The 27,619-nt window shown below is 35.3% G+C and overlaps 1 protein-coding gene across 5 annotated transcripts in view; it reads left to right on the top strand.

Moving 5' to 3' along the window:
• Nucleotides 1-27,619, top strand: part of Kiaa1328 (KIAA1328 ortholog) — a 274,232-nt gene that overhangs the window by 206,006 nt on the left and 40,607 nt on the right. For all 5 annotated transcript variants that reach the window (XM_071602797.1, XM_027935755.2, XM_071602799.1 and 2 more), the window contains 2 exons: nt 13,237-13,418; nt 25,450-25,558. In XM_071602797.1, coding sequence (XP_071458898.1) covers nt 13,237-13,418; nt 25,450-25,558 — 291 coding nt within the window. The remainder of the gene's footprint in view (nt 1-13,236; nt 13,419-25,449; nt 25,559-27,619) is intronic.

The following is a 27,619-nucleotide window of genomic DNA, read 5'->3' as shown; positions in this document are numbered from 1 at the left end:
TTCCCCACATCCTCATCAACACTTATTGTTGTTTGTCTTCATAATAACTGCCATTCTGACTAGAGTAAGATGATATCTTAGAATGGTTTTGATTTGCATTTCTTTAATTGCTAGAGATGGTGAACATTTTTGAGTACCTTTGTCTAATAAAAGATAATTGTAATTTTGTGGATTAGTCTCTGTGTCCTCTATTCTGTACCATTGGTCTTCCAGTCTGTTTTGGTGCCAATACCATGCTGTTTTTGTTACTGTTGCTCTGTAGTGTAATTTAAGGTCTGGTATAGTGATGACACCTGCTTCATTCTTCCTGCTAAGGATTGCTTTAGCTATTCTGGGTCTCTTATTTTTCCAGATGAATTTCATGATTGCTTTTTCTGTTTCTATGAGGAATGCCATTGGGATTTTGATAGGAATTGTATTAAATCTTTATAGTGCTTTTGGTAGTATGATCATTTTGATAATATTAATTCTGCCTATCCAAGAGCAAGGTAGATCTTTCCATCTTCTAAGGTCTTCTTCAATTTCTTTCTTTAGGGTTCTGTAGTTTTCATTGTATAGATCTTTCACCTCTTTCGTTGATTCCCAAGTATTCTTTTTTTTTTTTTTAAGGCAGGAATGGGATAGTTTTCCTCATTTTGCTTCCTGAGGATTTGTCACTGATATACAGAAGTGCCTTGATTTATGGGTGTTGATTTTATATCCTGCTACTTTGCTGGGATTCATTTACTACTACTAGAAGTTTTCTGGTGGAGTTTTAGGGTCTTCTAGATATAGATTCATATCATCAGCAAATAGTGCTAATTTAAGTTCTTCTTTTCCTATTTGTATCCCTTTAAATTCTTTCATCTGTCTAATTGCTCTGGCCAGTGTTTTAAGAACTATGTTAAATAGAAGTGGTTAAAGAGGGCTTCCTGTCTTGTTCCAGTTTTTAGAGGGAATGCCTTCAATTTTTCTCCATTTAAAATGATGTTGGCCTGGGGCTTAGTATAGATAGCCTTTACTATGTTGAGATATATTCCTGTTATCCCTAGTTTTTCTAGTGTTTTGAACTTGAAGGGGTGCTGCATTTTGTCAAATGCTTTTTGTACATTTATTGAGATGATCATATAGTTCTTATTTTTGAGTCTATTGATGTGATGAATTACATTTATTTATTTCCGTATGTTGAACCAACCTTGCATCCCTGGGATGAATCCCACTTGATCATGGTGCACAATCTTTTTGATATGTTTTTATATTTGATTTGCCAGAATATTGAGAATTTTTGTATCTGTGTTCATTAAAGATATTGGTCTAAAGTTTTCTTTCATTGATATGTCTTTGCCTGGTTTTGGAATCAGGGTGATATTGGCCTCATAGAATGAGTTTGGAAGTGCTGCCGATTTCTCTATTTCCTGAAATAAATTGAAAAGTATTGGTATTAGTTCTTCTTTAAAGGTCTTGTAGAACTCTGCTGTGTATCCATCCAGTCCTGGGCTTTTCTTGATTGGTAGGCTTCTGAAAATGTCTTCTAATTCATCACTTGATATTGGTCTGTTTAAATTGTGTATATCTTCCTGATTTAGTTTGGGCAAATCGTATGACCTAAGAAATTTGTCGATGCCTTAATATCTTCTATTTTATTGGAGTATAAGTTTTCAAAATAATTCCTAATTATCCTCTGTATTTCTGTAGTGTCTGTTGTGATATTACCTTTTTCATCACATATGCTCCCTTCTCTTCCTTAGAATAGCTAAGGGTCTGTCAATTTTACTCATTTTTTCAAAGAACCAACTTTTTGTTTTGTCAATTTTTTCAATTGTTACTTTTATTTCAATGTTATTGATTTTAGCACTAATTTTAATTATTTCTTGCATTCTACTGCTTTTGCTCTTGATTTGTTCTTCTTTTTCTAGGGCTTTGAGATGTAATGTGAGGTCATTTATTTGTTGACTTTTTCTTCTTTTAAGGAATGAACTCCATGCAATGAGCTTTTCTCTTAGTACTGCTTTCATAGTGTCCCAGAGATTTCAAAATGTTGTGTCTATGTTCTCATTTACCTCTAAGAATTTTTTAATCTTCTCCTTGATGTCTTCTGCAACCCATTGTTCATTCAGTAGCATATTGTTTAGTCTCCAGGTGTTGGAAAAATTTTTATTTTTTATTTTGTCATTGATTTCCAATTTCATTCCATTATGATATGATAAAATGCATGGTAGTATCTGTACTTCTTTGTATTTGCTAAGAGTTGCTTTGTGGCATATTATATGGTCTATTTTAAAGAAGGATCCATATGCTGCTGAAAAGAAAGTGTATCCACTTGATGCCCGTTGAAATAGTTTATATATGTTAGTTAAGTCTAAGTTATTGATTGTATTATTGAATTCTTTAGTTTATTTATTCAAATTTTGTTTGGAAGATCTACGTGGTGAGAGAGGTGTGTTAAAGTCACTCAAGATTATTGTGGTGTAGTCAGTTTGACTCTTGAACTTGAAAAGAGTTTGTTTAAACATAGCTGCACCATTGTTTGGGGCATATATATTTATGATTATTATGTCTTATTGGTATATGTTTCCCTTGAACAGTATGTAATGTCCATCTTTATCCCTTTTGATTAACTTTGACTTGAAGTCTACTTTATTTGATACGAAGATGGAAACCCCTGCTTGCTTTCACAATCCATGTGATTGGTATGATTTTTTTCAATCTTTCACCTTCAGTCTGTGTATGTCTTTTCCTATCAGATGAGTCTCCCGGAGGCAGCATAATGTTGGGTCTTTTTTTAATCCAATCTGCTACTCTATGTCTTTTGTTTGGTGAGTTTAAGCCATTAACATTCATGGTTATTATTGAGACATGGTTTGTATTCCCAGCCATATTTGTTTATTTTTGTTATTTAACTTGACTTGATTTTCTTCTTTGATTAGTTTTTCCTTTAGGGTACTGCTTCCCTCTGCTCATTTTCATTGTTGTTTTTTGTTTCCTCTTCATGGAATATTTTTCCAAGGATGTTTTGTAGTGCCAGTTTTCTAGCTATAAACTATTTTAACTTTTGTTAATCATGGAAGGTTTTTATTTCATTTTCAAATGTAAAAGTTAATTTTTCTGGATATAAGATTCTTGGTTGGCACCCATTTTCTTTCAGAGCTTGATATATGTTGTTCCAGGATCTTCTAGCTTTCAGGGTCTGTGTTGAAAAACCTGCCATTATCCTAATTGGTTTTCCCCGATATGTAATCTGATTCCTTTCTCTCTTGGCTTTAAAAATTCTCTCCTTATTCTGTATGTTGGGCATTTTTATTATAATGTGCCTTGGTATGGATCTGTTGTGATTTTGTACATTTGGTGTCCTGAAGGCTTCTTGAATTTGGTTTTCCAATTCATTCTTCGTGTGTGGAAAGTTTTCTGATATTGTTTCATTGAATAGATTGTTCATTCCTTTGGTTTGGACCTCTATGCCTTCCTGTATCCCAATAACTCTTAAATTTTGTCTTTTTATGCTATCCCATATTTCTTGAATATTCTGCTCGTAGTTTCTTACCATTATCACTGTGTGGTCTATGTTCTTTTCAAGATTATATATTTTGTCTTCATTGTCTGATGTCCTATCTTCTAAGTGGTATACTCTGTTGGTGATGCGTTCATTTGAGCTTTTAATTTGTTTTATTGTTTCTTTCATTTCAAAAATTTCTGTTTAGTTTTTTTTTTTAAGAACCTCAATCTCCCTGTTGAGGTGATCTTTTGCTTTATTTGTTTATGTACCTCCTTGTCGAAGTGATCTTTCAATGCCTGTATTTACTCTCTTATATATTCCTTGAGTTCACAGAATACTTTTACCATGTACATCCTGAACTCCTTCTCTGTTATTTCTTCTGCCATTGCTGCCAATGATTCTAATGATGTGGTGTCTGTATCTTGATTTGTTTGGGGCATTTTCTTCCCTTGTCTTTTAATGTTGCTCGTGTATCTTCCTTTCCAGCTCTGTGGGTCTGGGGTGTTATTGTTTTTACCCTATAGGTTTGTAGTGCTCTTGTAGGGTTCCAAGACCTCTCCTTTGTGAGGAAGGACAATGTTAACAGATCCCAACATCAACAATATACCACCTATGAACAATTTGTTGTTATTAAGATGTTAACAGTTTAGTCTCAATGTACAAATATGTTGGATTCAATTATTATCTAAAATATAATCAGTAGTTTTGTAAAAAGGTTTACAGTTTCTGATGGTGGACAATGAACTGGGGGTGGGGCATAGGGCAATATGCTGTGGAGGTAGGATGTGGGGATATAGAGTTAATATATCTTAGGAAGTGTGAAAGAGAAATCTAATGAAGAGGGTTAGTAGCAAGAGCATAGACAGGAAGTAATTTAGGGTAGGCAAGAACATAGGAAGACAGTAGAGTACATCAAACAAACACACCTATGTATTTAGAAAAATGCAGGATGTTAAAATAATAAAATTTAGAGGGGGAAGGAAAAATGAAAGAAGAAGAAGGAAAAGAAAAAAAGGGCATATACAACACCTCTATCTTATATTATTCAGATGATTCAGTCCTCAAAATTCTATTTCATGCAAAGTTCTTGGTTTCACATATGTTGGGGATGTGAGGGCTGGAGGATAGATGGGTAGAAGAGAAAAAAAAAAAACTCAAAGGATTGTTTCTAGTTTTAGAGATCCGTATCTGTCCTGCTTCCCTTCTCATCCAGTAGGTGGGGTTGTCTGTTGTAAGCTGGTGTCTCTGCCCTCAGGATGGTGGAGGTAACCAGGGTGGGAAGACTGGTCCTGGTGCAGGGTGCAGGGTGCCCTGCAGGGAGACTGCACCTCACTGGCCTCTTTTTTAGACCACTCATGACTTGAGCACCCAGTACTATCTCCCTATCTTCCCTGAAGATTTTCTAGTTCCTGGTCTCTCTATTAGGCTCCAAACTTTAGCCCTCTCTCCCTCTCCCTTAGCAGTTCCCAATTGAGGAACCTCTCACAGCGGGTCTCCCGTGGGCAGCGCCCTGGTGGCACGGCACACCTGTGTTGGGCAATTACTATGTTGGGTTACCGCCACTGGGGAGAGGGGGAGATTGCAAACCTGGTACCTGGCTGTTGGAGATCCATCTGGGAGCTGCCCACCTAATATGGCGAGAATGTTGAGCCAAGATGCAGGCAGTCTGCTTTCAGCACCGAGGTGTCTGGTGAGGTGGGGGAAGCCAGGAGATGGCATTGTGCAATGGGTAGGTAGCAGCTGAGTGACCTGCATGGGAGTGGAGCAAAGTCTTGGAGATCCGCAGATGTGTTGATAGGTGATTCTGCTAAGGCGCTCTTGAGATCCTGCTGGAATGCTGAGGCTAGAAGCCCTGCACAGGGTCACAGAGCTGGTGACATCTGTGGAGAGCATCTGTCTAGGGGTCTTCTAATACTCTCAGAGATGCAGTATTCCAACTAAGTGAGATCTCGATCAGGGAGCAGCACAGAATGCTGCCTCCCTCTGGCCCTCCATCTTCCTCCATCCACTAATCTCACCTCTTAGATTCCATACCACTACCAAGGGGAACAAGTCCTAACACATGAATCTTTGAGGAAAACCACATTCAGATCAAAGCAAGCTCTTTACCAGGTTGAAAGAAATTACCTTATATTCCTAATTTGCTAAGAGTTCTTATAAAAATTTTGTCAAATGCTTCTTCTGCATGTATTATACAATCATATGCTTTTCCTTTATTCTTTTAATGTGATCATTTACCTGATATTATTTTTGGATATTAACTCCACCCTGCATTTTGGAAAAATACTCACTTCTCCATGATGTAGTACCATTTTTATATGGCTGAATTTGTTTTGCTGATGTTTTGTTGAGGATTCTTGTGTCATAAGTTCATGAAAAATACTGCTTTATGATGTTCTTATAATAACTTAATCAGATTTTTTTATCATATGACACCATAAAATTTGATGAGAAGTCTTTTCTCCTATTTCTGAAAGAATTTGTGGAAAATTGTAATTTTTTTTCTTATGTGGGGGCCTTTTTCTTTGTGGGAATATTTTTTATTTTGAATTTAATTTCTCTGTACGTAAAAGATTCATCATATTTTCTGTTTCTTCCTTAGACAGTTTTGACAAGTTGCATTTTTAAGAAATATGTGCATTTTGTCCTGCTTTCTCTATCAACTGTTAACAAAAGACTATTAAATTCTCCAGATATTATTTTTTCTACAATTTTCTTTAGTCTTATCAGTTTGTGCTACATATATTGTGAAGCTCTGTTTTAGATGCATGAGTATTTATGATTTTTATGTCTATCTGATAATTTATCTCATCATGATGAAATATTTCTCTTTATCCCTGGTAATAGTCTTTTTATAAATGTAAATTTATTTGATAGTATATAGCCATGACAGTCTTTCACATGAATTGTTTACATGGCATATTTCTTTCTATCCTTTATGTCAACCTGTTTATTTTTTTTTTTTTTAAATATGACTCTGTGAGCAGTATATGTTTGGATTCTTTTCTCTAGTCTAACAATCTAAATTTAACCTAACTATTAATACTGTTAGATTTACATATAGTATTTTGCTTTTTGATCACCCTTCATATTAATATACTTTTTTCTTTTTCTTTTTTGGTTTGCCATTTCTCTTTTTCTGTTTCTTTTTGAAAGGGAAGGGGAGGATAATATTTTTCTCAGTTTTCTATTATATTTAATTAGGTATTAAATAAGTTATGTTAGCTTTTTCACTGCTGTGACCAAAAGACCTGACAACAACAATTTTAGAGGAGGAAAAGTTTTATGAGGGGCTCAAGTTTATTTCAGAGATTTCAGTTCATAGATGGCTAACTCAGTTACTTTGGGCCTGAGATAAGGCAGAAATTATGATGGATCTTTAGCATACCATTAAAATAGTAAAATCATGATGGAAACATGTGGAGGGGAAAGCAGCACAAGACATGGAACCAGGAAGTAGAAAGAGAGAGACTTCCTCTCTCACCAGAGTCAAAATATACCCCAAAGACACACCCCCAACCACCCAACCTAGCCACACCCTACGTGTTTACAGTTACCACCCAGTTAATCCCTATCAGGGGATTAATGAACTGATTAGATTAAGGCTCTCATAATTCATTCATTTTACCTCTAAACTTTCTTGTCTTGTCTCACACATGAGCTTTTGCGAAACACCACATATCTAGACCATAAAGAATTTTCTATTACAATTTATTAGCTCTTTAACTATACCATTTTGCATTTAAAAATAATTTCTGTGGGGATTACAAAATGCTTCCCTAACTCTAAAGTCCATATCAAAGTAATATGATATGGACTGTGCCATTTTATGCAGAATGCAAGGTCTTTTCTATAAGTACGTTTACCTTCCTATTCTTTGTGATATTATTGTCATATGTATCTTATCATAACTCAGTATATTTTAAACCCCACAACACAATATTATCATTTTTGTTTTAAACACTCATATAATTTTTAAAGAAATTAAAATAAGACTAAAAAGACACAGTCTTTTATGTTTATCCACACATGTACTATTTCTGATGCTCTTCATTGCTCTCAATATAGATCCAGATTTCCATCTGGTGTCATTTTCCTTCCACTTGAAAAACATCCTGTTGTTTCTTGTAGCACAGGTGTGCTGACAACAAATCTTTCCTGTTTTTATCTGAAAATATTATTTCTCCTTCCTTTTTGGGGGACATATTCATAATATGTAGAATTCTGAGATGACAAGTTAGTTTGTTTCCTTCCAGCATTCTAAAGATACTACACTGTCTTCTGATGTTAACTTTTCTTCCTGTTATCATTCTTCTGTATAATTAAAACTTTTCTCTTCTTTCCAGTATTCTTTTATCTTGTTTTAGATCATTTGATTGTTAGATCAATGTTTTTCATCAAAATTGGAAACTATTCTGCATTACTAATTAGATACATTTTTTTCTATTTTTTTCCTACCCATTTCTCAGTGTCTTCTCTTTAAATAAGTTATGCATGCTTGTTAGACACTTTAACATTGTCTCTAAGATCCCTGAGATTTTGCCAATTTTTCTTCAATTTTTTTTCCTATATGTGTTTAAATAAGATAATTTCTATTGTCTCTATCATAAAATTCATTGAACATTTCCATATTCCAATTTTTATATCACTCACCGTTATGTTCAGATCTTGAATTAATTTCCATCTGGTTCAAATTAGAGTTTCAGCATCTCTGCTGAAACTGCCTGTATGTTCATTCAGTAAGAGCATGTTTTCTTTTATGTCCATCAATGTATGGGCCTTGACTTATGATGGGGTTACATCCTGTTAAACCCATTATAAATAAAAAATATCTTAAGTCAAAAATACATTTAATATACCTAACCTACCAAACATTATAACTTGCCTTCACTTACCTTCAATATGTTCCGAACACTTCCATTAGCCTCTAATTGAGTAAAATCTAATACCAAGTCTGTTTTATAAATGTGTTGAATATCTCATATAATTTATTGAATACTGTACCGAAAGCAAGAAACAGAGTAAATTGTATGTGTATGGTTTCACACCATTAAAAAGTTGAAAATTGAATTATCATAAATTAGGAAACATCTTTATTTATAAAAGCTAATTTTTTAAATATTTTTTAATTTTTTTTTAGTTGTATATGGACAAATACCTTTATTTTGTTTATTTATTTTTATGTGGTGCTGAGGATCAAACCCACTGCCTCACAAGTGCAAGACAAGCTCTCTACCGCTGAGCCATAACCCCAGCCCTATAATAGCTAATTTAAATAAAGTCCTTATATCTAAATTCATAGCTGGGCCATCTTTTGGTTAATTTTAATTAACTAATTATATTCCTTGACTGTAGGTCACATTATCTTTGTTTTCATGTTTGGTAATTTGTGTTGTATGCTGGATTTTATGGATGATAAGTTTGGAGATATAAATTTTATATGATTTTCTGTGTTACAGAACAAGGGCTTGCCATAAAGCCATGGTGGCCACAAGGGTCCTTAGTTAACATTTCTTGTGATTACACCAGAAAGATTTCAGATAGACCATACATAGTAACAGGCATGAGTTTATTCAAAGAGATAAGACAATGGAAGAGTTGACAATCCTAAGGAAGAAATGGAGAAAGTGGGTTCTTTCAGAGAGGAGAGGGACAGTGTGCCCCTCCTGTCCTCCACCTTTGTTTTTGGCAGGGGGAGGTCCCTGGGAAGTTTACAGGGAGTCCTACTCAGGTCCTTCCAAGGCCCCACTGCATATGGTCTTGCCCAATGCAAGCGGGGGGGGGGGGGGGGGGGGGGGGGGTTACTATTTTAATGATATGTTAAAGATCCAAGACAACTCTGGGTCACTTTGACCTGTGCTTGCCAGTTCTAATTGGAACTTGTTCTTACAAATTTTATGGTTGGGGGCTTTACTTTTAATTATCCTGTCTCCCTAAGTTCTGTAATCTGATCTGTGTAAAGGTCATAAAATTATGACCCCCTTCAGGTTAACTTGTGTTGTTCTTACTGGAAAGGAGGAACCTTGTGGCCTGCACTTCTCCCGCAGACAACAGGTTGTTTCCTGAGAAATATAGCATATCCTATTGACTTAAGTCAGTCAGGGATGCCTATAAATTTCTTTTTAAAAGAAAACATGTGGGAGTCAGCATGGTAGGTCCAGTTTATAGAATTATCTCCTTAATGTCATGTTCCCGCTGCTCCTATCTTTCTGTCACCTACCAGTGAGACAGTGGGCAGGAAAGTTACATTCCATATGAAATCTTCATCATCTAGGGCATGAGGACAGGTATCTCCTTTTTATTTTTTTCCCCTCTCTCTAGAACATGGCATCAGACTTGACCTTCTGGGGCTAGTCCCCCTGTAATCCTTCAAACATATTACTTTTCTGCATGTTAAACCTCACAACAATTTACATTTTGTTGTTGTTGTTATTGTTGTGGTTGTTAATTGATGCACAAGAATAAAAACATAAGGAGAGGTGCTATACGGTCTGATGTTTTGTGAAGATCACTGGTTTTCTGGGTTCTGTAAATCTGGAGAAAGATGATTTAATAGTTAACATCTTACTCAGGTGTGGCTTTTCTTTAGAATTACAATGCTAGGTAAAGGGATGGAAACAAAAGTAACTGTTAGGGTGTTGTCCCTGTAATAGAACCTCCCCCATAAGTAAAACCACAGACCTGTGGAAGCTTTGCTTGAGAATCCTACTTACCATTCAAAGAAGAAATAATGATACAAGCTCACTGAAAGGCTAGAGCAGGATTTATCAACCTTGGTACTCTTGACTTTTGATCAGATAATCCTTTGTAGGTGGTGGAGAAGAGGGCTGTCCTGTGCATTGTAGCATGTTTAGCAGAATCCTTGGCCTCTATTCATTAGATACCAGTAGCAACCTCAATTATGACCAAAGCCTTTCCTGAAATTGCCAGATTCCCTCTGTGTGGCAAAATTCTGTTCTACAGGATTTAGAACCACTTGAACTGGAGGAAAAAGAAACCTTGCTACTCTAGAAGAATACATTGAAGAGTTTAGGCTAACTAGTTTCAGGCATGTAAAGTTATAGAATCAATACAGGATTAATACTTACATTAACATAGATGAATAGATAAATGAAAGAGAGTCCAGAAACAGACACCCACACTCGTATGCTCAGCTGTTTTTTGGTTGTTTTTGATGCCAAGCAATTCAGAGGGCATCTGCAGAATAGAGCAACTTAGCATAAAATATCAGAGCATTTGTAGGATGGAGGGGGCTTCCCTCCTTGGGGCTATACTGGTGTTAGATATTGGCATATAAGTGGAATGAGGAGGAGTGGAATGTGGAGGTTGGCCCTGCATGAGGTCCTATTACTGAGAGGTATAAGGAGGGCTTTCTCACACAAGGTTAGCCTAATCCAGGATGGCTGAGGGTAGTTTTGTAGGATAAGAATAATTTTTTCTTCAAGTGCCATAAGGTTCGTAGTTGAAACTGGCCACTATAACAAACAGACTGACAAGAGAAAAACAAACATATATAAATATTTGGCATGCATATTTCATATATGCAAAGGATACACCCTGAGAATCAGTTGTTCTAAGGGGTGGTTTAAAATTCAAAAATCAGTAATTAGAGAAATGACAAGACAAAGGAAAAGGACTTTCAGTCTCTTAAGGTCCACAAATTGGCAGAAGGTAAGTAAAGATTAGTCATTAAAGCTTGTTAATATAGATTCCTGGTGTGTCATCTTTAAGTGATAATGGCTAAAGCTGTCTTTGGTGGTCAATCTTTATTCTCCCTTGGGTAGAGAAGTGGGGTATCATTTGTCTTTATCAATCTAAGGCCTGTTTTAGGTAAATGGAGGCCAGAGAGCTTTTCTGTATTTTTTTTTCTTTTAATTGTCCTGAGCTCAGTAATCCTTCATATTTGGTGTGACATTTTCATACAGAGGTGCATTGAACCTTCTGACAGTCCTCCCAGTTCTTATTCTTGACTAGAGATTACCTCTTTTCTAGGCAGTTTAAGCATCTTATTACTTAGACTTACTTTTTGAGTAGCTGCCTCTATGTGTCTCTCAGTCTTCTTTTTCTTAACTTTAATTTTCACATTGTTACAGGCATGAGGAAGATAAATCGAAATGTCATGAGTCTGTGGTGAACTTCAATTAGAAGGAACAGGCTAGTGGAATAGTGAGGGCTAACACATCAGAATATTCCTAAAATTTTTATTCCTAAAAAATAAAATGTTTTAAGAAGAAATGTTGGGAACACAGTTTATTAATGAGAGAAAAAAACTGATGTTATGTGAAGATCACTGGTTTTCTGGGTTCTGTAAATCTGGAGAAAGAGTGCATGTGTTATGTTTACTAAAATACCTTTTACTCTATATTCAACTTGTTAACTTTATGATGAAATTATGGAAGTGTTATGGTGCTGGGGCCTTCTGAGAAACTGAAGCAATGCAAAGATCCCCCCTACAACTCCCAATCCTTGTGACCAAGTCAGAAAGATTTCAGACATGTCACTCAGAGTAACAGGAATGAGTTTATTGAACGAATAGCAAAAGGGAAAGGGGGCCCTCTCAAAGGAAAAAATGGGTCCTCTCAAGAGAGGAGAGGGACAATGTGCCTGTCCTGTACTACAGTTTTACTGGGGGTCCCAGAGACATTTCCAGAGAGTCCCCCCAGGGCCACCTCTTGACTTTTGACTGACAGCAGGCTGACATAAGACTTTCATATCCCCCACTGTTATGGCAACTGTAGGTCACCTGGGCCCATACTGACCTGTTCTAATTGGATTCTCAACCAAACATTCTTATAGATTTTATGATTAGGAGGAACTATCCTTATCTCCCAGAGTTTCAAGATCTGATCACAAAAATCTCCTGAGTTTCTCCCATGGACACTGTCTTGGGGCCTGCATTTCTCCTGCAGTTAACAGGTAGTTTACTGAGGAATGTAGAATATCCTATCCACTGAGGCCAGGCAGGGCTGCAAGTAAATTGCTTCTTGAAAAAAAAAAAAAAAAAAGCATGTGGGGGTCAGCACAGTGGGCCTATTTTATAGAATTATTCTTTTAACCTTGTGTTCCCACCATCCTCATCTGTCTAATCCCTAACAGAAGGATAGACCCAGGTGTTCTGCGAGCACTATTGCACTACTCCTTACATACCCTGGGTCCATAATAAATATTGAGGCACACTGGTAATATTTTAATCTTTAATGATCATATTTTAGTACTTAGGAAACATTTTAGATACACAAGTCTTGTTTTACCATACCTTTTATCCTATAAATATTCCAGTCCTTAGTCATACTCTTTTTTTTTTTGCTAACTTTATTTATTTATTTATTTTTATTTCTTACATACATGACAATAGTGGAATGCATTACAATCATAATTATCCATTCATAGCACAATTTTTGTGACTATGTATATAAAGTATGTTCACACCAAATTATGCCATTATTCATGAGCTCTTTTTTTTTTTTTCATTACAATTCTTAATCATACTCTTTATTAGCAGCTTCATGGGTCTGAGTCTCATTTCTCCAACTCCATATGTAAACATTTTGAGGATAAAGACCATTTCTCTCTAAAATTATTATGGCAGGACACAAAATAGACCTTTAGGAAATTATTCAAATTAAAGGTCAATAAAAATAATAAGAAAAAGCAAATTCTTATTTCCATGAATTGCATTTCGACTCATGCTGGATTTGAATATCCTTGTGTGATCTGTAACCCCTTCTGTGCTCTCTACAGTTCATTCATGTTTGCTGTTTCAGTTTGTTAAAGTCAAAATGTGATGGATGGCTGCCTGGAACCTCATTGTCCTTTAAAAAGTACCACCGTTCCCCAAGCAGTGGAGAGAACAGGAGGGAGAAGAAGACAGTTGGGTTTCAGTCGCATGTAGAAGATGATGCCGAGTGGACAAGTCCAAAAAAAGATACATGCAGACCCCAAAGAGGTAAGTTTACATCTGTAGTAGCAAAATGAGAAGCTGCTGGGGCAGGGTGGTTGCTGGTGGCTGCTAACCAGTGAACACCAAATGATTTCCTAAAACGCTGAGCAAGAGTTAATGTTACAAACTGACATGCGCCTATGGGCCATAGTGGTACAGCTACTAGATTAGTGAACTTCATCTGTATTTCTCTTAAAATACTTGTATAGAAACACTGTCTAGTTTCTCATACTTTCAGTTTGTAAGCATAAACTGTAAGAATTAAGCATCAAGTATGATCATAAAAATGATGTTTAAAGTTAGTAAAGAGGACAAATTGTACACAAATCTTTCCTGTCATAGAAAACCCTAACAACAGTTAGTCTTCAGTTTTCTGGAAACAAAGAAGGTAGGGAAGTCATCAGCAGCTCCACTTTGTGGCTAAAACAGAACTTCACAGTCTAAATTCAGATATTGCCTAGCAGTCTTTCAAATGCTAGTAATGCTTCCTATTTTATATGTGGTAGATTTTCTTGTTGCCGTTGTTGTTTTGTTTGTTTTTGGTTTGGGGGTTTTGGTACTGACGATTAAACCCAGGGGCACTTTTACCACAGAGCTACATCCCAGTTCTTTTGATTTTTTATCTTGAGACAAGGTCTCACTAAGTTGCTTCAAGCCTCCCTGAGGCTGGCCTCCAACTTGTGATCCTCCTGCCTCAGCCTCCCAAGTTGCTGGGATTACAGACATGCACTACCACATGCTTTATGAGTAGATTTTTTAAACAAATCAGTTATAAATAAATGTGAAATGTTAAGTGAAGGGAATTTAATTGTGTTTCCCAGTTTTTCCTAGAGTAGCTCTTGGCTTAATCTATCCTGACAGCCTTAAAGGAAGAACTTAGAAAGTGAATGAACCTCACTGTACAGAAAAGATGCACAAGAAACAAAGAGCCAAGTGGTCTCCAAACCCCTTTCTGTTCACACCTTTTTAATACATCTCTTTTTCTGCTCAAAACTGCTAACCCTGATTTCCTTCTTATATACTCCATTTTTTCACCAGGCAACACTTTTCTACCTCTAGGGTTGAGCAGTCAGTTTTTCATAATGTCTCTAGCCACTCTCATATTTATTTATTTGAGAATCACCGTACTTCCTGAGAGGACCTTGCATGTGTACCTCTCCCTACCTTTTCTCACCTGCTGCCTGCTTTGTCAATTTTTGTTTGCTTTTTTAACTATGATTAACCTACAGATTGTTTAATCCCCTCCCAGGTAATTGACAGATACTAATTAATCTAAACTTCAAAAGGAAAACTATCCACCATTTGAAGAAAAAAAAAAAGTACATTTTGTTTGACATAAAGCAAATGCTCTGCAAGACTTCCATTTCTTTTGAAAAATGCAGAAGCTTCTTTTTAGACTTTGCTACCAAAACTGAGCAGACTTACTACATGAGATAGAATCTTCTTTATTTTCTCTTGCATTAATCTTTCAGAGATGGAAAACTCTTACTTCAGCTTTCTCTATTCTTAGCCATTGCACTTTGGTCAGTGGAGAACTAGTCAGAATTGGTCTGGTGGTTACACCACGAGGCTTAACATAGTCTTCTGTTAACTTGTCAACAAATTCATGTTGTGTGTCAGCACTAAAATAAAATGGCAAAATGAGAAAAATATAGTGTAATAGCAAAAGGACAAATAACTTGTGTTATTGGTTAAGACCACAGCAACATTAGAAAGCAGCAATTGAAAAGGCACTTTGAGAAAGGTATCATCAGGCCGGCCCTTGTGTGGTGAAGGTTAATCTGTCCTGGGCCCAGCTACAGAAGACGGAAGCCTGGAAAGGGCTTGTGTCCAAAAAAAATCAATTTCTAATTTGAAACAAAATCATTTTTGACTAACAGAAGTTCAGAACCCATTACTTTTTGCTGTATAGTCTGCTGACATTTCAGCACTTTCTGTTGTGTACAATGAATCCTAATAGTCATTTTATAATGTTGCTATACCAATCAATTTAACAAAGAGAAAGCTGTTACAATTCTGCAAAGTTTTCAGGAACAGTTTTCACTCATTCACTCACGGTTTTATTTTTTCCATAGGTTTGTATTTTCTTTTCTTTTCTTTCCTTTTTTTTTTTTTTTGATGGAAGGGAAGTTGTAGTATGGCAGTGGAAAAAAAGACATAGAAAACTTTGTCATCTTTTGAAAAGAGTTCTTATTTTAAAGTATTCACAGAAACTATTAACTGTTTTCTAGTCATGCAAAAGACTGTCATATATTTTTCCATCTTTTAATTAGCGAAAGTATGATTTTGTAAAGTATGATTTAATTAAAGGAGCTAACACTGACCCCTTGAGCTATTCTGCCCATTGCAGAGCAGGTATATGCAGAGGATGGTAAGGGCAAAGTTATTGTGTTGGCATTTGCTGTGGCACCCAACCAAATGGGAAGCACAACTTTCCAAGGAATATTACAGCGGGTTTGGATGCCTTGTTTATCATAAGGCCAGTGACCTAGCACTAATTGCCTAAGTTACACTGCTTGGTTGGGCGCCTCCTTAATTGCTTTCCCCTCTTTATTGTATCTGAATTTTTTAATATACAGTTCTTCTGTTTGATATCCTTTGTTTCTTTTGTTTTTGCCCTTTCATCACTAAATACAGCATAGGACATTTACTGCAGGACCATTAATCTTTATTACCAGTCTCTTACTCCTTTACCTCTCCAGTCCTCCTCACCCTTCTGCCAACTTTATATGCAAAACACATATGAGAAACTAGACTCTTGAAACAACCTTGTGACACAAAAATATGTAAAGTATTATTAGAATTACACTGAAAATATAAACTTTTTCATTTGTCAATACTTGGAATGTTCTTGGCACTGTCCTTTGCTGTAAAGCTTCGCCAAGAGCCCCCTTGTACATTTAGAGCCATCCTTCTGTTTGCTTTTCTTTCATGGATCTCTAAAGTCCCCTAAAACTTTAAGAGAAACTGATCCTAGAGTAATTTGGATTTAGCTGCTGGTATTGACTATGGCCTTCATTTTGTCTTTGGGGTTTTTTAAGTTATATAATCTTATGCAGTACTGTCACTGGTTGAGGTCCACTGTGTGGCTCCAAAACACATTTTTATTTTTACTGGAAGAGAATTATTGTAGACTTGACCAAAATGAGGACTAATCTCAGAGTCTCTTAGTGGTTCTTCTAAATGAGCTTGTGCTTGCAATGAGTGAGTGCTTTTCATGGCCCATGATGGATTTATACAGGTGACTTGATAAAAGAAATAAGAAAGTTGGGGTATCCAAAAAACAGAAACCATGTCCATCTTGCCTGTAAGAAGCATTCATTTATATTTCCCTTTTTATTGCCACCATTGTTTTTATTATATATTTAATCATAAGAAAAAGTACCAAAAGATAATACTTTTGATTCCCAGAGGTGTGAGATAAAAGATATGCTAAATATTGATGCCTTTATCAGCAGCACACAGAAGACAAGTATGCTTGAAGGCTATGAATAAACCCAGACGTGTAGAATACATTATTCTGCTCAGTTCACTGAAAAAAAAGAATTTCAAATGTAACAGGCTATCTTTAAGAGTTGAAGTTGCTATACTGAAGTTAATTGTCACTTAAACCAGAGCATCTATATTTCTCATCCTCTACAATGGAAAGAATATCTGAAAATACTATATAACTTACCTACATGTTATATATGTTTTATATCTTCTCTCACTAGAAAATAAACCCCATATATTTACTATTGTTTCCCCCTATCGCCTAGAACATTGCTTCACACATGGTAGGTGCTCATTATATATTTGTTGAATGAATTAACATAACATTACATATATTGATTTTTCTTTCTATGCCCTTGTTCCATTTTCCCCAAATAAGGACCTAATCAGTTAGACCTTTTGACCTCAGTGCCTGCAGTGATTTAGTGATTTAAGCAAAATATATGCTTATCCCTTCAAAGTCCTTATGGTGATTGATTGCTAATGTCAAAAAAAAAAAAAAAAAAAAGCAGTAGAGTGGAATCTTAAGGACAGCACTGCCTTAGGAGTCAAGAAAACTGTGGGGATTTTTTTTTCCATTTCCTTTTACTCTAATTTAGGCTTAATTTATGTACAATAAAATTGCACTGGCCTTAGATGTACAATCTGATAAATCTGGCAATTGTTTACAACCATGTAACCAACAATTAAAATGTAGTGCTCTTCCATTATCACTTAAAGTTCCCTCATGCTCCTTACTGGTCAATGTGTCCCCTGCCCCATGCCTCTGTCCTTGGTTGCAGATAGCTGTCATTTTACTGTGACCTCACGTGGCCTTTTCTTCGTGTATATGTTCCTGGTATTTCTCCCTCTTCCTGTAAGGACACCAGTTCACCAGTCATGCTTGGTTAGGGCCCACCCATAAGACTTCATTTACCTAATTACCTCTTTGAAGTCCCTACATACAAATATAACCATATTCTAAGGAGGACTGGATGTTAGGACTTAACATGAACTGGTGTCAGGAGGCGGCAGGATCATAATTCAGTTCAAAACAACTATTTTCTTTCCAATATTTATGCCTTTTATTTCTCTTTCTCATCTAATTAGATTGCCTGGGGTTTCATTACAATGTAGAGTAAAATGGTAAAAGTAGACTTCTGTGCCTTGCTCTTGATCTCATAGGGAGGGCAATCTTTCACCAATTAAGTATGATTTTTGCTATATGTTGTTCATAAATGCCTTTTATCAGGTTGAGAAAGTTCCCTCCTGGTTTGCTGAATCTGTCATAAATGGGTGTTGAACTTCATCAAATCTTTTTTTTTTTTTTTTTTTTTTTTGTGCTACTGGAGATGATCTTTTTTTTATTGTTTCCTTTTCCTAATTTAATGATTACACTGACTGGAAGCCACTGAGCTGCTGGGGTGTAATGTCTTTTTTTTTCTTTTTTTGTAATGACCTTGTCAATATTTTCCTATCAGAGTTATGCTAGTGTCAGAAATGAGTCAAGAGCACGTCAGTGAAAATAGTAGAGTTGTAACTCCAGTTGCTCATTCCTCCCCAGAAACAATGAAGAACTTGCCAGAACCTCTGAGAATCAGTTCATCAGAAGATAGTAAAACTTTTCTAGAAACCAAACACGTTAAACCAGGAGAAAGGCCACTGATGATAGTAGAACTTTGTAGGGTTTTAACTTAGCTTTGCCCTGGCCTCTGCCCCAGTATAGCAGCAGTCTTGAAGATGGTGGCCCAAGGTCCAGGTGAGAGTACCTAGTCTCAGAGTAAGCAGAGCTAACCCTGTTCTCAAGGAATTAGGGGTCTGTTTTGACTACTTGTGGATTGCCCACAGGGCTGCTTTTGTTTTACCTAACTCAGCACTTTCTCAGGGTAGAGAAGCATCTACCTATAGAATATTCTTTGTATAAAGACACGAATGGTGTGACTATAGTTTGTGTACAATCAAAGATACGAAAAATTGTGTTCTATATGTGTAATATGAATTATAATGCATTCTGCTGTCACATGTAACAAATTAGAATAAAAAATAAATTAATTAATTTTTTTAAAAAAGAAAAAAAGCCAGATGAGCACACTGCTGTCACCTGGAGTAATATAACAATATTGAGGCAAACAGGAAATGCACCAAAACCCCAAAAGCTAGATAGCTTCAATGAAATACACAACACACCCAAACTGACTCCACAGTAAATATAAAATCTGAATAGGCCTATAACAATAGAGAAGAATTAATCAGTAATCAAAAACCCTTCAACAAAAGACAAGCCCAGGACCAGATAGATTCACTAGTGAATTCTGTAAAAAAGAATTAACACAAAAATTTTCCCAGACTCTTGCATAAAACAGAAGAAAGAATAAATCTTAATTTATTTAAGAGGCACTGATACCAAGGCCAAGCAAATATTCAACAAGGTAACTCTAGACCAGTATCACTTATAAATATGGGTGAAAATATTCTCAAGAAAATAGAAGCAAGCTTAATGCAGCAGCGAGTTAAAAGGATTATGCATCATGACCACGAGAGATTTAGCTAAAGAATTCAAAGGTGGTTCAACATTCAAAAGCAGTGTAATTGATTACTGGAGAAAAGGGAATACCACACAATCACCTCAATTGACATAGAAAAAGCATTTAACAAAATATAACATTATTTCGTGGAAAAAAAATGATGAGTAAAGCAAGAATAGAAGAGACTTTCCTCAACATGACAAGGAGCCTATAAATAAAACCTATAGCTAGATCATACTCAATTGTGAAAGACTGAAATTCCCCCCCTACGTTTATGAATAGGACAAGTGTTCTCACTTTTGCCTCTTCTATTCAACATGTACTGGAAGTTCTAGCCAAAGCAAAAGACAAGAAAAAGAAATAAAACACATCCAAACTGGAAAGAAAGAAGTTAAACTATCTCACATGATTATATGTAAGAATATAGAAAATCCTAGCAAATGCACAAAAAAAACTGTGAGCACTAATAAATGAATTCATCAAGTTTTCTGGATAGAATTCAACACACATGCGCACACAAACACAACAAAAAAACATTGTATTTCCATATATTAATAACAAACAATCTGAAAATAAACTGAAGGAAACAATTTTTTTATAATAGCATCAAAACAGTAAAATATCTAGGAAATAAATTTAAGCAAGGATGCAAGTTTCACACACTGAAAAGTACAGACATTGCTGAAAGAAATTAAAGACCTAATTAAAAGGAAAGAAATTCCGTATTCTTGAATTTGAAGGCTCCCTGTTGTTAAGATGGCAGTACTCCACAAAGCAACCTACAGATTCAATTCCTATCAAAACACTAGCAATATTTTTTGTAGAAAAGGGAAACCTGATCCTAAAATCCATACAAAACTGCAAGGGTCTCTGAATAACCAACACAATCTTGAAAGAGAAAGTTACAGGACTCACACTTTCTGACTTCAAAACTTATTATAAAGCTACTAACATCAAAATAATGTGGTACTAGCATAAAGAGAGATTTATAGATCAATAGAATAGAATTGAGCAGAAATACCAGCAATGGCTGGCTGCTATTCAGTGTATAAATTCATATAACTCATTTGGAAAACAAATTTGGCACTGCTTATTAAAGATAAAGAATAAATATCTTACATCCAGTAATTTTATTCCCAGGTTTTTATAATAGAATCTTATACACAAAATGATTTGCCTACAGATATATTCATAGCAGCTATATTCACTTAGGGCAATCTAAGCTATGGTAACAAGTGGACAAAAAAAAAATCAGTTCTTAAAGAACAAAAATTTCCTTCTCTTCTAACAGTTCCAGCTTGGGGGCAGACTGATAGCACCTCAAAGAATGATGGCTCAGCCACTTCTGGTGCCTTCCAAGATCACCTTGGGCATTGCTGTAACACAGGGGTTAGCCAACTGGACCATGAGCCAAATCTGGCCTGCTAACTATTGTTGTAAAGTTTTATTGGAACACAGCTGTGCCCATTTGTTTATGTATTGTCTGTAGCTGCTTTTGTGCTACAATAGCAGAGTTCAATAGTTGTGACAATGGCCATATGGCCTACAAATTCTAATGTATTTACTATCTGACCCTTTATGGGGAAAATATTTGTTGACCCTGCTATATAGTAGTGAGCAAGGAGGGAGAACAGTATGAAAGTGTACACATGGAAGGTTTTTATAGGACAGCCCCCAAAGTGGCACATATAACATCCACTGGTTTTCTACCTGACCACACACAATGACAAAGAGGACTGGGAAATATAATCTAGCTGTGTACCCAGGATGAAGGAAAAAGTGCATATTTGTGGATAACTGGTAGCTTCTGTCACAGCAACATTCTTCATAATAGTCACAAACCAGAATTACTTAAAACATCCATCAATAGCAGCATAGATGTTTAGAAAGTCAGCAGTACATACAATTGAGTAGTATATAGCAAAGAAAAAAGCTCCAGCTACATAAACCATCAACATAGATAAACATTTCAGACAATATTAAGCAAAAGAACTCTCAAAATAATGTTTAAAATATTTCTGTTTTTATAAAGTCCAAAAGTAGCAAAACTAATCCATGTTTTTTGCCAAATCAATAGTGTTAAAACTATAAAAGGATAAATGGGAATAATTATGAGAACAGTGGCTAACTCCTGGAGACAAGAGGAGGTGTGACCAGTGTTCCTGATCTGGGGAGGGTTTACTCTGGCATTTTCTTTATAATTTATGCTTTAAACTAAACTGAATATGTAATATGGCTTAGCTGTTTTTAGGATGCAGAATAAAACAAAGAAACCAGAAACAAGAGATTTCTAATCATTGAGCCTCAAAAAAAAAAAAATTGTCTTATCATGTGATGTTGATTGATGGAGGAGCAAACAGACTCAGCTACATAAAAATAGGACATGAACCATTGTGTCCAAGTGCATCTGTGTATGCAAAAAAAATTGTTCATATTTATTTACATGAGTACTAATGTAGTCTCATGTATTTGTTATATATGTATTTATACATGATTTGATTAACCTAATGGGTAATATTCTTCCAGTACTTTTGTTTTTAAAAAGTTTGTATTGTCCTTGTATGTATGCACATGTGTGAATATATAGTTCCATGAATATGCACATAGGTAATTTGTGATATACTTATTAAAAAATAGAGCTTAGAAATTTAAGAATAAGAAATAGTTACACTTGACCTATTACTAACAGTAAACATCCTCAACCTTTTGGAAGTTTCATATGCTTTCAGAATTTGATGAAAGCTATGGTCCCTTTCCACAGAAAAAAATGAATGAACACATATATACAGATTGGTGTACCTACAGTTATGAGGTATTCACACACTCCTGAAATATATCCATATATTGTAAAAGTTCCTAGCCTCTCATTCAGATTTTCTTCTTAGATTGTCCCCATCAAATGTCAGTTGTCTCAACCAATTTTTGAAATATCAATGAAATATCAGAATAGAAAAAGGTAAGACATTAATGTTCACATCTTCTGTGGTAGTGACTGGAAGATATTTAGATTCTATCACTAACAGACTTTTCTTCTTTCCTCTTACCACAAATCCTTCAGTTGTTTTCACTGTTATTTGCCTGTCTTAATTTCTCCTGTATCACCCAGGATTCTGCCCAGATGGTGGGAGTTGTGAACTTCTTCATCTGCCTCGTACTGTCTGTTGTACTCTGTTCTAAAATCTTCTGCAAGACTATTCTATCCAGAGATCAGTTTGGATGTTTTTCTTGTTGTTACTATTTTGTTTTATTTTTTTGAGTCCATCTAACCTAATAGTTAGAAATCTGTGATAGAGAGCCAAACAGACCTGATTGCATTTAAAATTCAGCTTTATCTGTACAAGCTGTGTGTGTTGGACATGCTGTTTGACCTTTGCAGTTTCTATTTTCTTGTCTGTAAGATGAGGACAATAATATAATTTAAAGACTGTTACAAGGATTAATGATAATACATTTAAAATCATTAGCAAGATATAAGGACATAGTGATGTTTAATAAATACTTCCTGAATTGATTAAATATTCAGCTTTGAGGTTTTTAATTTATTACTTTTGCTAATATAAGTCTCTCTGCTTCAAATTCCATGCTCCTTATTCCTTCCCATTAAGATTCTACCTTCTGCATCAAAACTTCCCTAATCCTATAGATTTGATCTCTTCCACTTCTTAATTCCTGAAACTTTTCATATAATTTTCATAGCAGCATAGTGTAATGGTGAGAACTCTCCAACCAGATTGCCTGGTTATAGATTCCAACTCCATCACTTAATAGCTTTGTAACCTTGGACAAGTCACGTAAATCCTCTTTTATTTTCCCTTTTCTGTAAGTTTGATATGAAAATATTATAATATATAAAATAGCAGAATTCTTATGCAGATGCAAACGATTCAAAGAAAATATAAAACTATAGAAAGAGCTGGAGGAGGTAAGAACAGACCCAGGCAGAGACTAAGTATCGACAGCAAATGGGTATATGGAGCTTTTTTGAAGGAGAAAATATTCCAAAACTACTGTAAAATTAAGTAAGTATCTTGAAAAGAAAATTTTAAAACTGACTTATGGCTCTGTTTTTACAGATATATAAATTTACTATATCAAACTATTCAATTAAAATTGGTAAATTTTATGGTATTCAAATTATACCCCAATGAATCTGTTGAAAAGATGGATGGACAGACAGATGGATGGATGGATGGAAGGGGGGGAAGAGAGAGAGAGAGTGTTAGAATAGTATATGTCTGGCTCATCCTCCACGCACTCTGATTTAGCTATTCTTACTACCCTATACTACCTTAGGTTATCTATGTTTGTCTCATTTCCTTAGTCTCACACCTTCTTTCCCCTCCACATAAACAAAGCCTGAGCTTAATCCTGGCACTGGTCCTTGCCTATCATAGGTACTCAGTAGATATTTACTGACTGAACGCGCTCTATGGACCAGTGTACATTATGTCTAATATGAATAGGTGCTGGATTGGGTGAAGGATCCTGAGGTTTGTGTATGCAAAGAGGACTGAATTATACATTTAGACAGATGGTCTTTTACATCCCCATAATAGAGAATATTTGGTTGTAAGTATATGACTTTTGAATACCAAGGATAATAATCATCATTTATGATAATCTCTACTAATGTAAGACTTTGGCCTGCTCCAGGCCTGATTTTCTCGGGTCACACCTAAACTATTGCCTTTCTTATAGTTAGTATACTCTGCTTTTGGCATTTAAAGTCTTGAATTCCCAACACTCCCAAACCATCTTCGTTACTCACTCTTTCCTCAAAGAATGAGGGGAATCTTGCCAAATAACTTATTTGTTTTAAATTTGTTCTTTTACATGACAGTAGAGCACATTTTAGCATACACAGAGTATAACTATTTCTAATTAGAATCCTCTTCTGGTGGTTGTACATGATGTGGAGTTTTCCTGGTCATGTATTCATATATAAGGATAGGAAAATTATTTCAAATTAATTCTACTGTCCTTTCTATTCCCTCCCCCCCTCTTCCCTTCATTCCTCTTTGTCTAATCCAATGAACTTCTGTTTTTCACCTCCCCACCCTCCCTTATTGTGTTTAACATCTGCATATCAGAGAGAACATTCAGCTTTTGGATTTTGGGGACTGACTTATTTTACTTAGCATGATGTTCTCCAGTTCTATCCAAATAACTTCTTAATGCATTCTGGGAAAGTTTCCCAGGAACCAGAAGAAAATTGTGAATGGGATTCTTGTAGTCTTCCAAGATAAAGACAGAGATATTTTGTGGTTTTTGGAAAATAATAAATAGAAAATAAAATAAAAACAAAAAAATCTTTCTGTTAATATCATCTTTTCATTTAGCACTCCAAAAGAGAAAAGTAATTATCAACTGAACATTGTTTGGTAGAAAGAAACAGGAAACAAATCAGCCAGTATTTGGGGAAGGTAAACTGTTGCTTAGGAATCTGCCTGAGGCCCAGAGTGAATAGTTAATTGAACATCTCTTTTAATTAGAACATGTTGTAGCCCAATTTGGAGTTCTTTAAAAAGACTTCCAAGATTTATGTTTACCTTGAAAGCTTCTGAAGAGGATTATTATAAGTTGGAGCATTAGGAGGTACAGAGTATTGGAATTTTCTGATCTGGCAAAGAGAAAAAAGATTCTTTCTTATGATAGTCGAAGAGCACAATATAAAAACAACCTACCTTCTTGGACATTTTCACAGTAAACCCAAATCTGTAGGAATATGATAGGCAATCAGGTGTAATAACAAAACCTCTAGTTAATCTATTATTACAGAAGTTGTATAGTTTTTAAAAATGCATCAATTAAAAAATGTGGAAAGAATAACAAGCAAAAAATGGCATTTTGGATCTCTGATGTTTACAAAAACAAAATAACTTGAGGTTTTTTTATCTGCATTGTTCCATTTTGGGGATTAGGGGGATATCCTGGTCTTTGAAACTTGGAAATATCTATAATATCCGATCTATTACTCAGAATGGACTTCTTTTCATTTCTTTTTATTGAATGTTCAATTATTTCCTTTTTTGTTCATACAGGGACAATTATAGGAATTAGAAAAGACGCTTCCACATCTCCTATACAAACAGGAAGCCAAAAGGAGCTTGTAGCCACAGCCCCATCATCATACCAACACAATGCTTCCCGGTAAGTTTCAGGGATTCTTTGACTTAACATTCTCCATATGAGAGCATCTTCTTAGATGTTTTTTTAAATAGTGATTGGAAAAATCTTGACAGTTCTTAGTGGCGCTTACTCAATAGAGAAATCCTTATGTTAAAGAATATGGAATTGGCCATATTAAGCCACATGGAATTCTTTTCTCTGTACATGCACTTTCTTAATTAATCATGGCAATTAGCAAGAATTTTTAAAGATACCCAAATTAATCCTATCCTTCATCAGAAAATCTGCTTAGCAGTAGATCCTTTCCAGTTTATCATGGGTTAGTTATACATTGGAACTATAACTAACTGAATTAATTTTGAAAATTATAGTGGCTTTTGTATTAATTAAAAGTATATCATTGTTACTTGTACTATTAGGAGGGTTATCATTTGATCAGCCATTTCTAGGGTCAGGGAAAGAAATACATTATTTTAAATTTATCATATCTAATAATCCAACTCCCATTTACATTGAAAGCTCACTATACAAACATCAGTACCAGAAGGATTTGGCTTATGTTTCCTTGGGGATCTGATTGGTTTTGAGTTCTTATGTTCTTAACATTTTATTAGATGAATATTAAGTTTAAGACTTAATTTGTAGTTAATTCACAGTCCATTGGAATTTCAAAGTAAAAATGCTTAAATTATTGGTCTCAAGGCCAATGATTTCAAAAGTGTACTGTGAAATTTATTATTTTGGTTTTTGGTTATTTCGGAAGGGAGAGAAGCATTAACTCTTTCTCCTCTAGAGGGTTGTGTTCCAGACACATTCAGTGGAAATACTATTCCACAAAAGCCAAACCTAGGCATCCTTAAAAACCAAATGGTTCATATTTTTGTGCCTTTAATTCTGGGGCCAGAAGAGTAAGCATAGCATCATAAAGAAATTTTGAGAAATGACTCTAACACACAGGATAATTATAATAGTTGCTATTTTAACTATGTGCCCAGCACTTTGCCAAGACCCTTAATGTATTATCTAATTGAATCTTCACAATCTTCTGAGATGGTACTATTATCATCCCCATTTTAAAAATTAGAAAACTGAGAATAAGAGAGATTGAGTGATTTGTCTAATTTTACATATCCAATAAAAGGACATGCAGAGCCAGCATTTCAGACTCCAGATTCGTAATCTTAAATATTTTTGTGACAGCTGGCAATGACAGTTTCCCATTGTGGTGGCCACCCACAAAGACCCACAAGGAGTTGTGATTCTGGAATGTTGTTGGGACTCCCTCTTTGGACCACTTAACACTGTGCTTGGAAGCTTGTGCTCGAAGAATTTCCGTCTTGCTCTCCTTTTGAGGGGGTCTTTTGGAAGATTTAGAATTAAAGAGGGGTGATGATCTACATTTTGAGTCTCAGTTTTACTACTGTTAGAGATTAAAATGAGATTTTTAACATCATTTTAATATATTTTTGGTGATTGTATTTCAATTTAAAGAGAAGCATGAAAAGAAGGAATAAAATGTTTCACTGTAAGGGTTTTGTAAAACATCCTCAGCACATGTTTTCTGAATGGACCATATTAACTTTATAGAGTTTTACAAACCCAGGTTAAAATTGCTGTGAAGACTCACATTTATAGACTTTTAAAAATGATTATTTATCTCTTAGTCCTTGATGCTACAGATCAGCTAAATATAGATTCTCAGAAGCTGTATAAATAATGAGCATTTGGTTAAATAAAACAATGTGTAGCACACCAAATTTTATCCTTAGACATGCACAATGGCATATTATAGGTCTATTATACAAGGTGCAGAGTTGAAAACAAGATTCAATAGTATGAAAATCAGTTACCAGGAAGGCCCAGTGGGTGCTTTGCAGACTCCAGAATCAGGAGTATTTGAATCATTCTTATTGCAAAGTGTACAAAAGGCCTTTTTTTATAGACTACTTTTCAGTTATGTGCAAACGTGTAATGCAAGAGGAATGCCTGTGATTCTTCCTCCTAACAAACCTAAATTCCAAGAATGTTTAAGATTTGCACTAGAGGATGCGGTAGTTCAGATGCTGGTGAGAAATAGGTTTT

This window comes from Marmota flaviventris, chromosome 16 (assembly GCF_047511675.1).
Source record: "Marmota flaviventris isolate mMarFla1 chromosome 16, mMarFla1.hap1, whole genome shotgun sequence".
In the NCBI taxonomy this organism is placed as follows: domain Eukaryota; kingdom Metazoa; phylum Chordata; class Mammalia; order Rodentia; family Sciuridae; genus Marmota; species Marmota flaviventris.
Note: the sequence above shows the minus strand (reverse complement) of the source record. Positions and strands in the feature narration are given on the sequence as shown.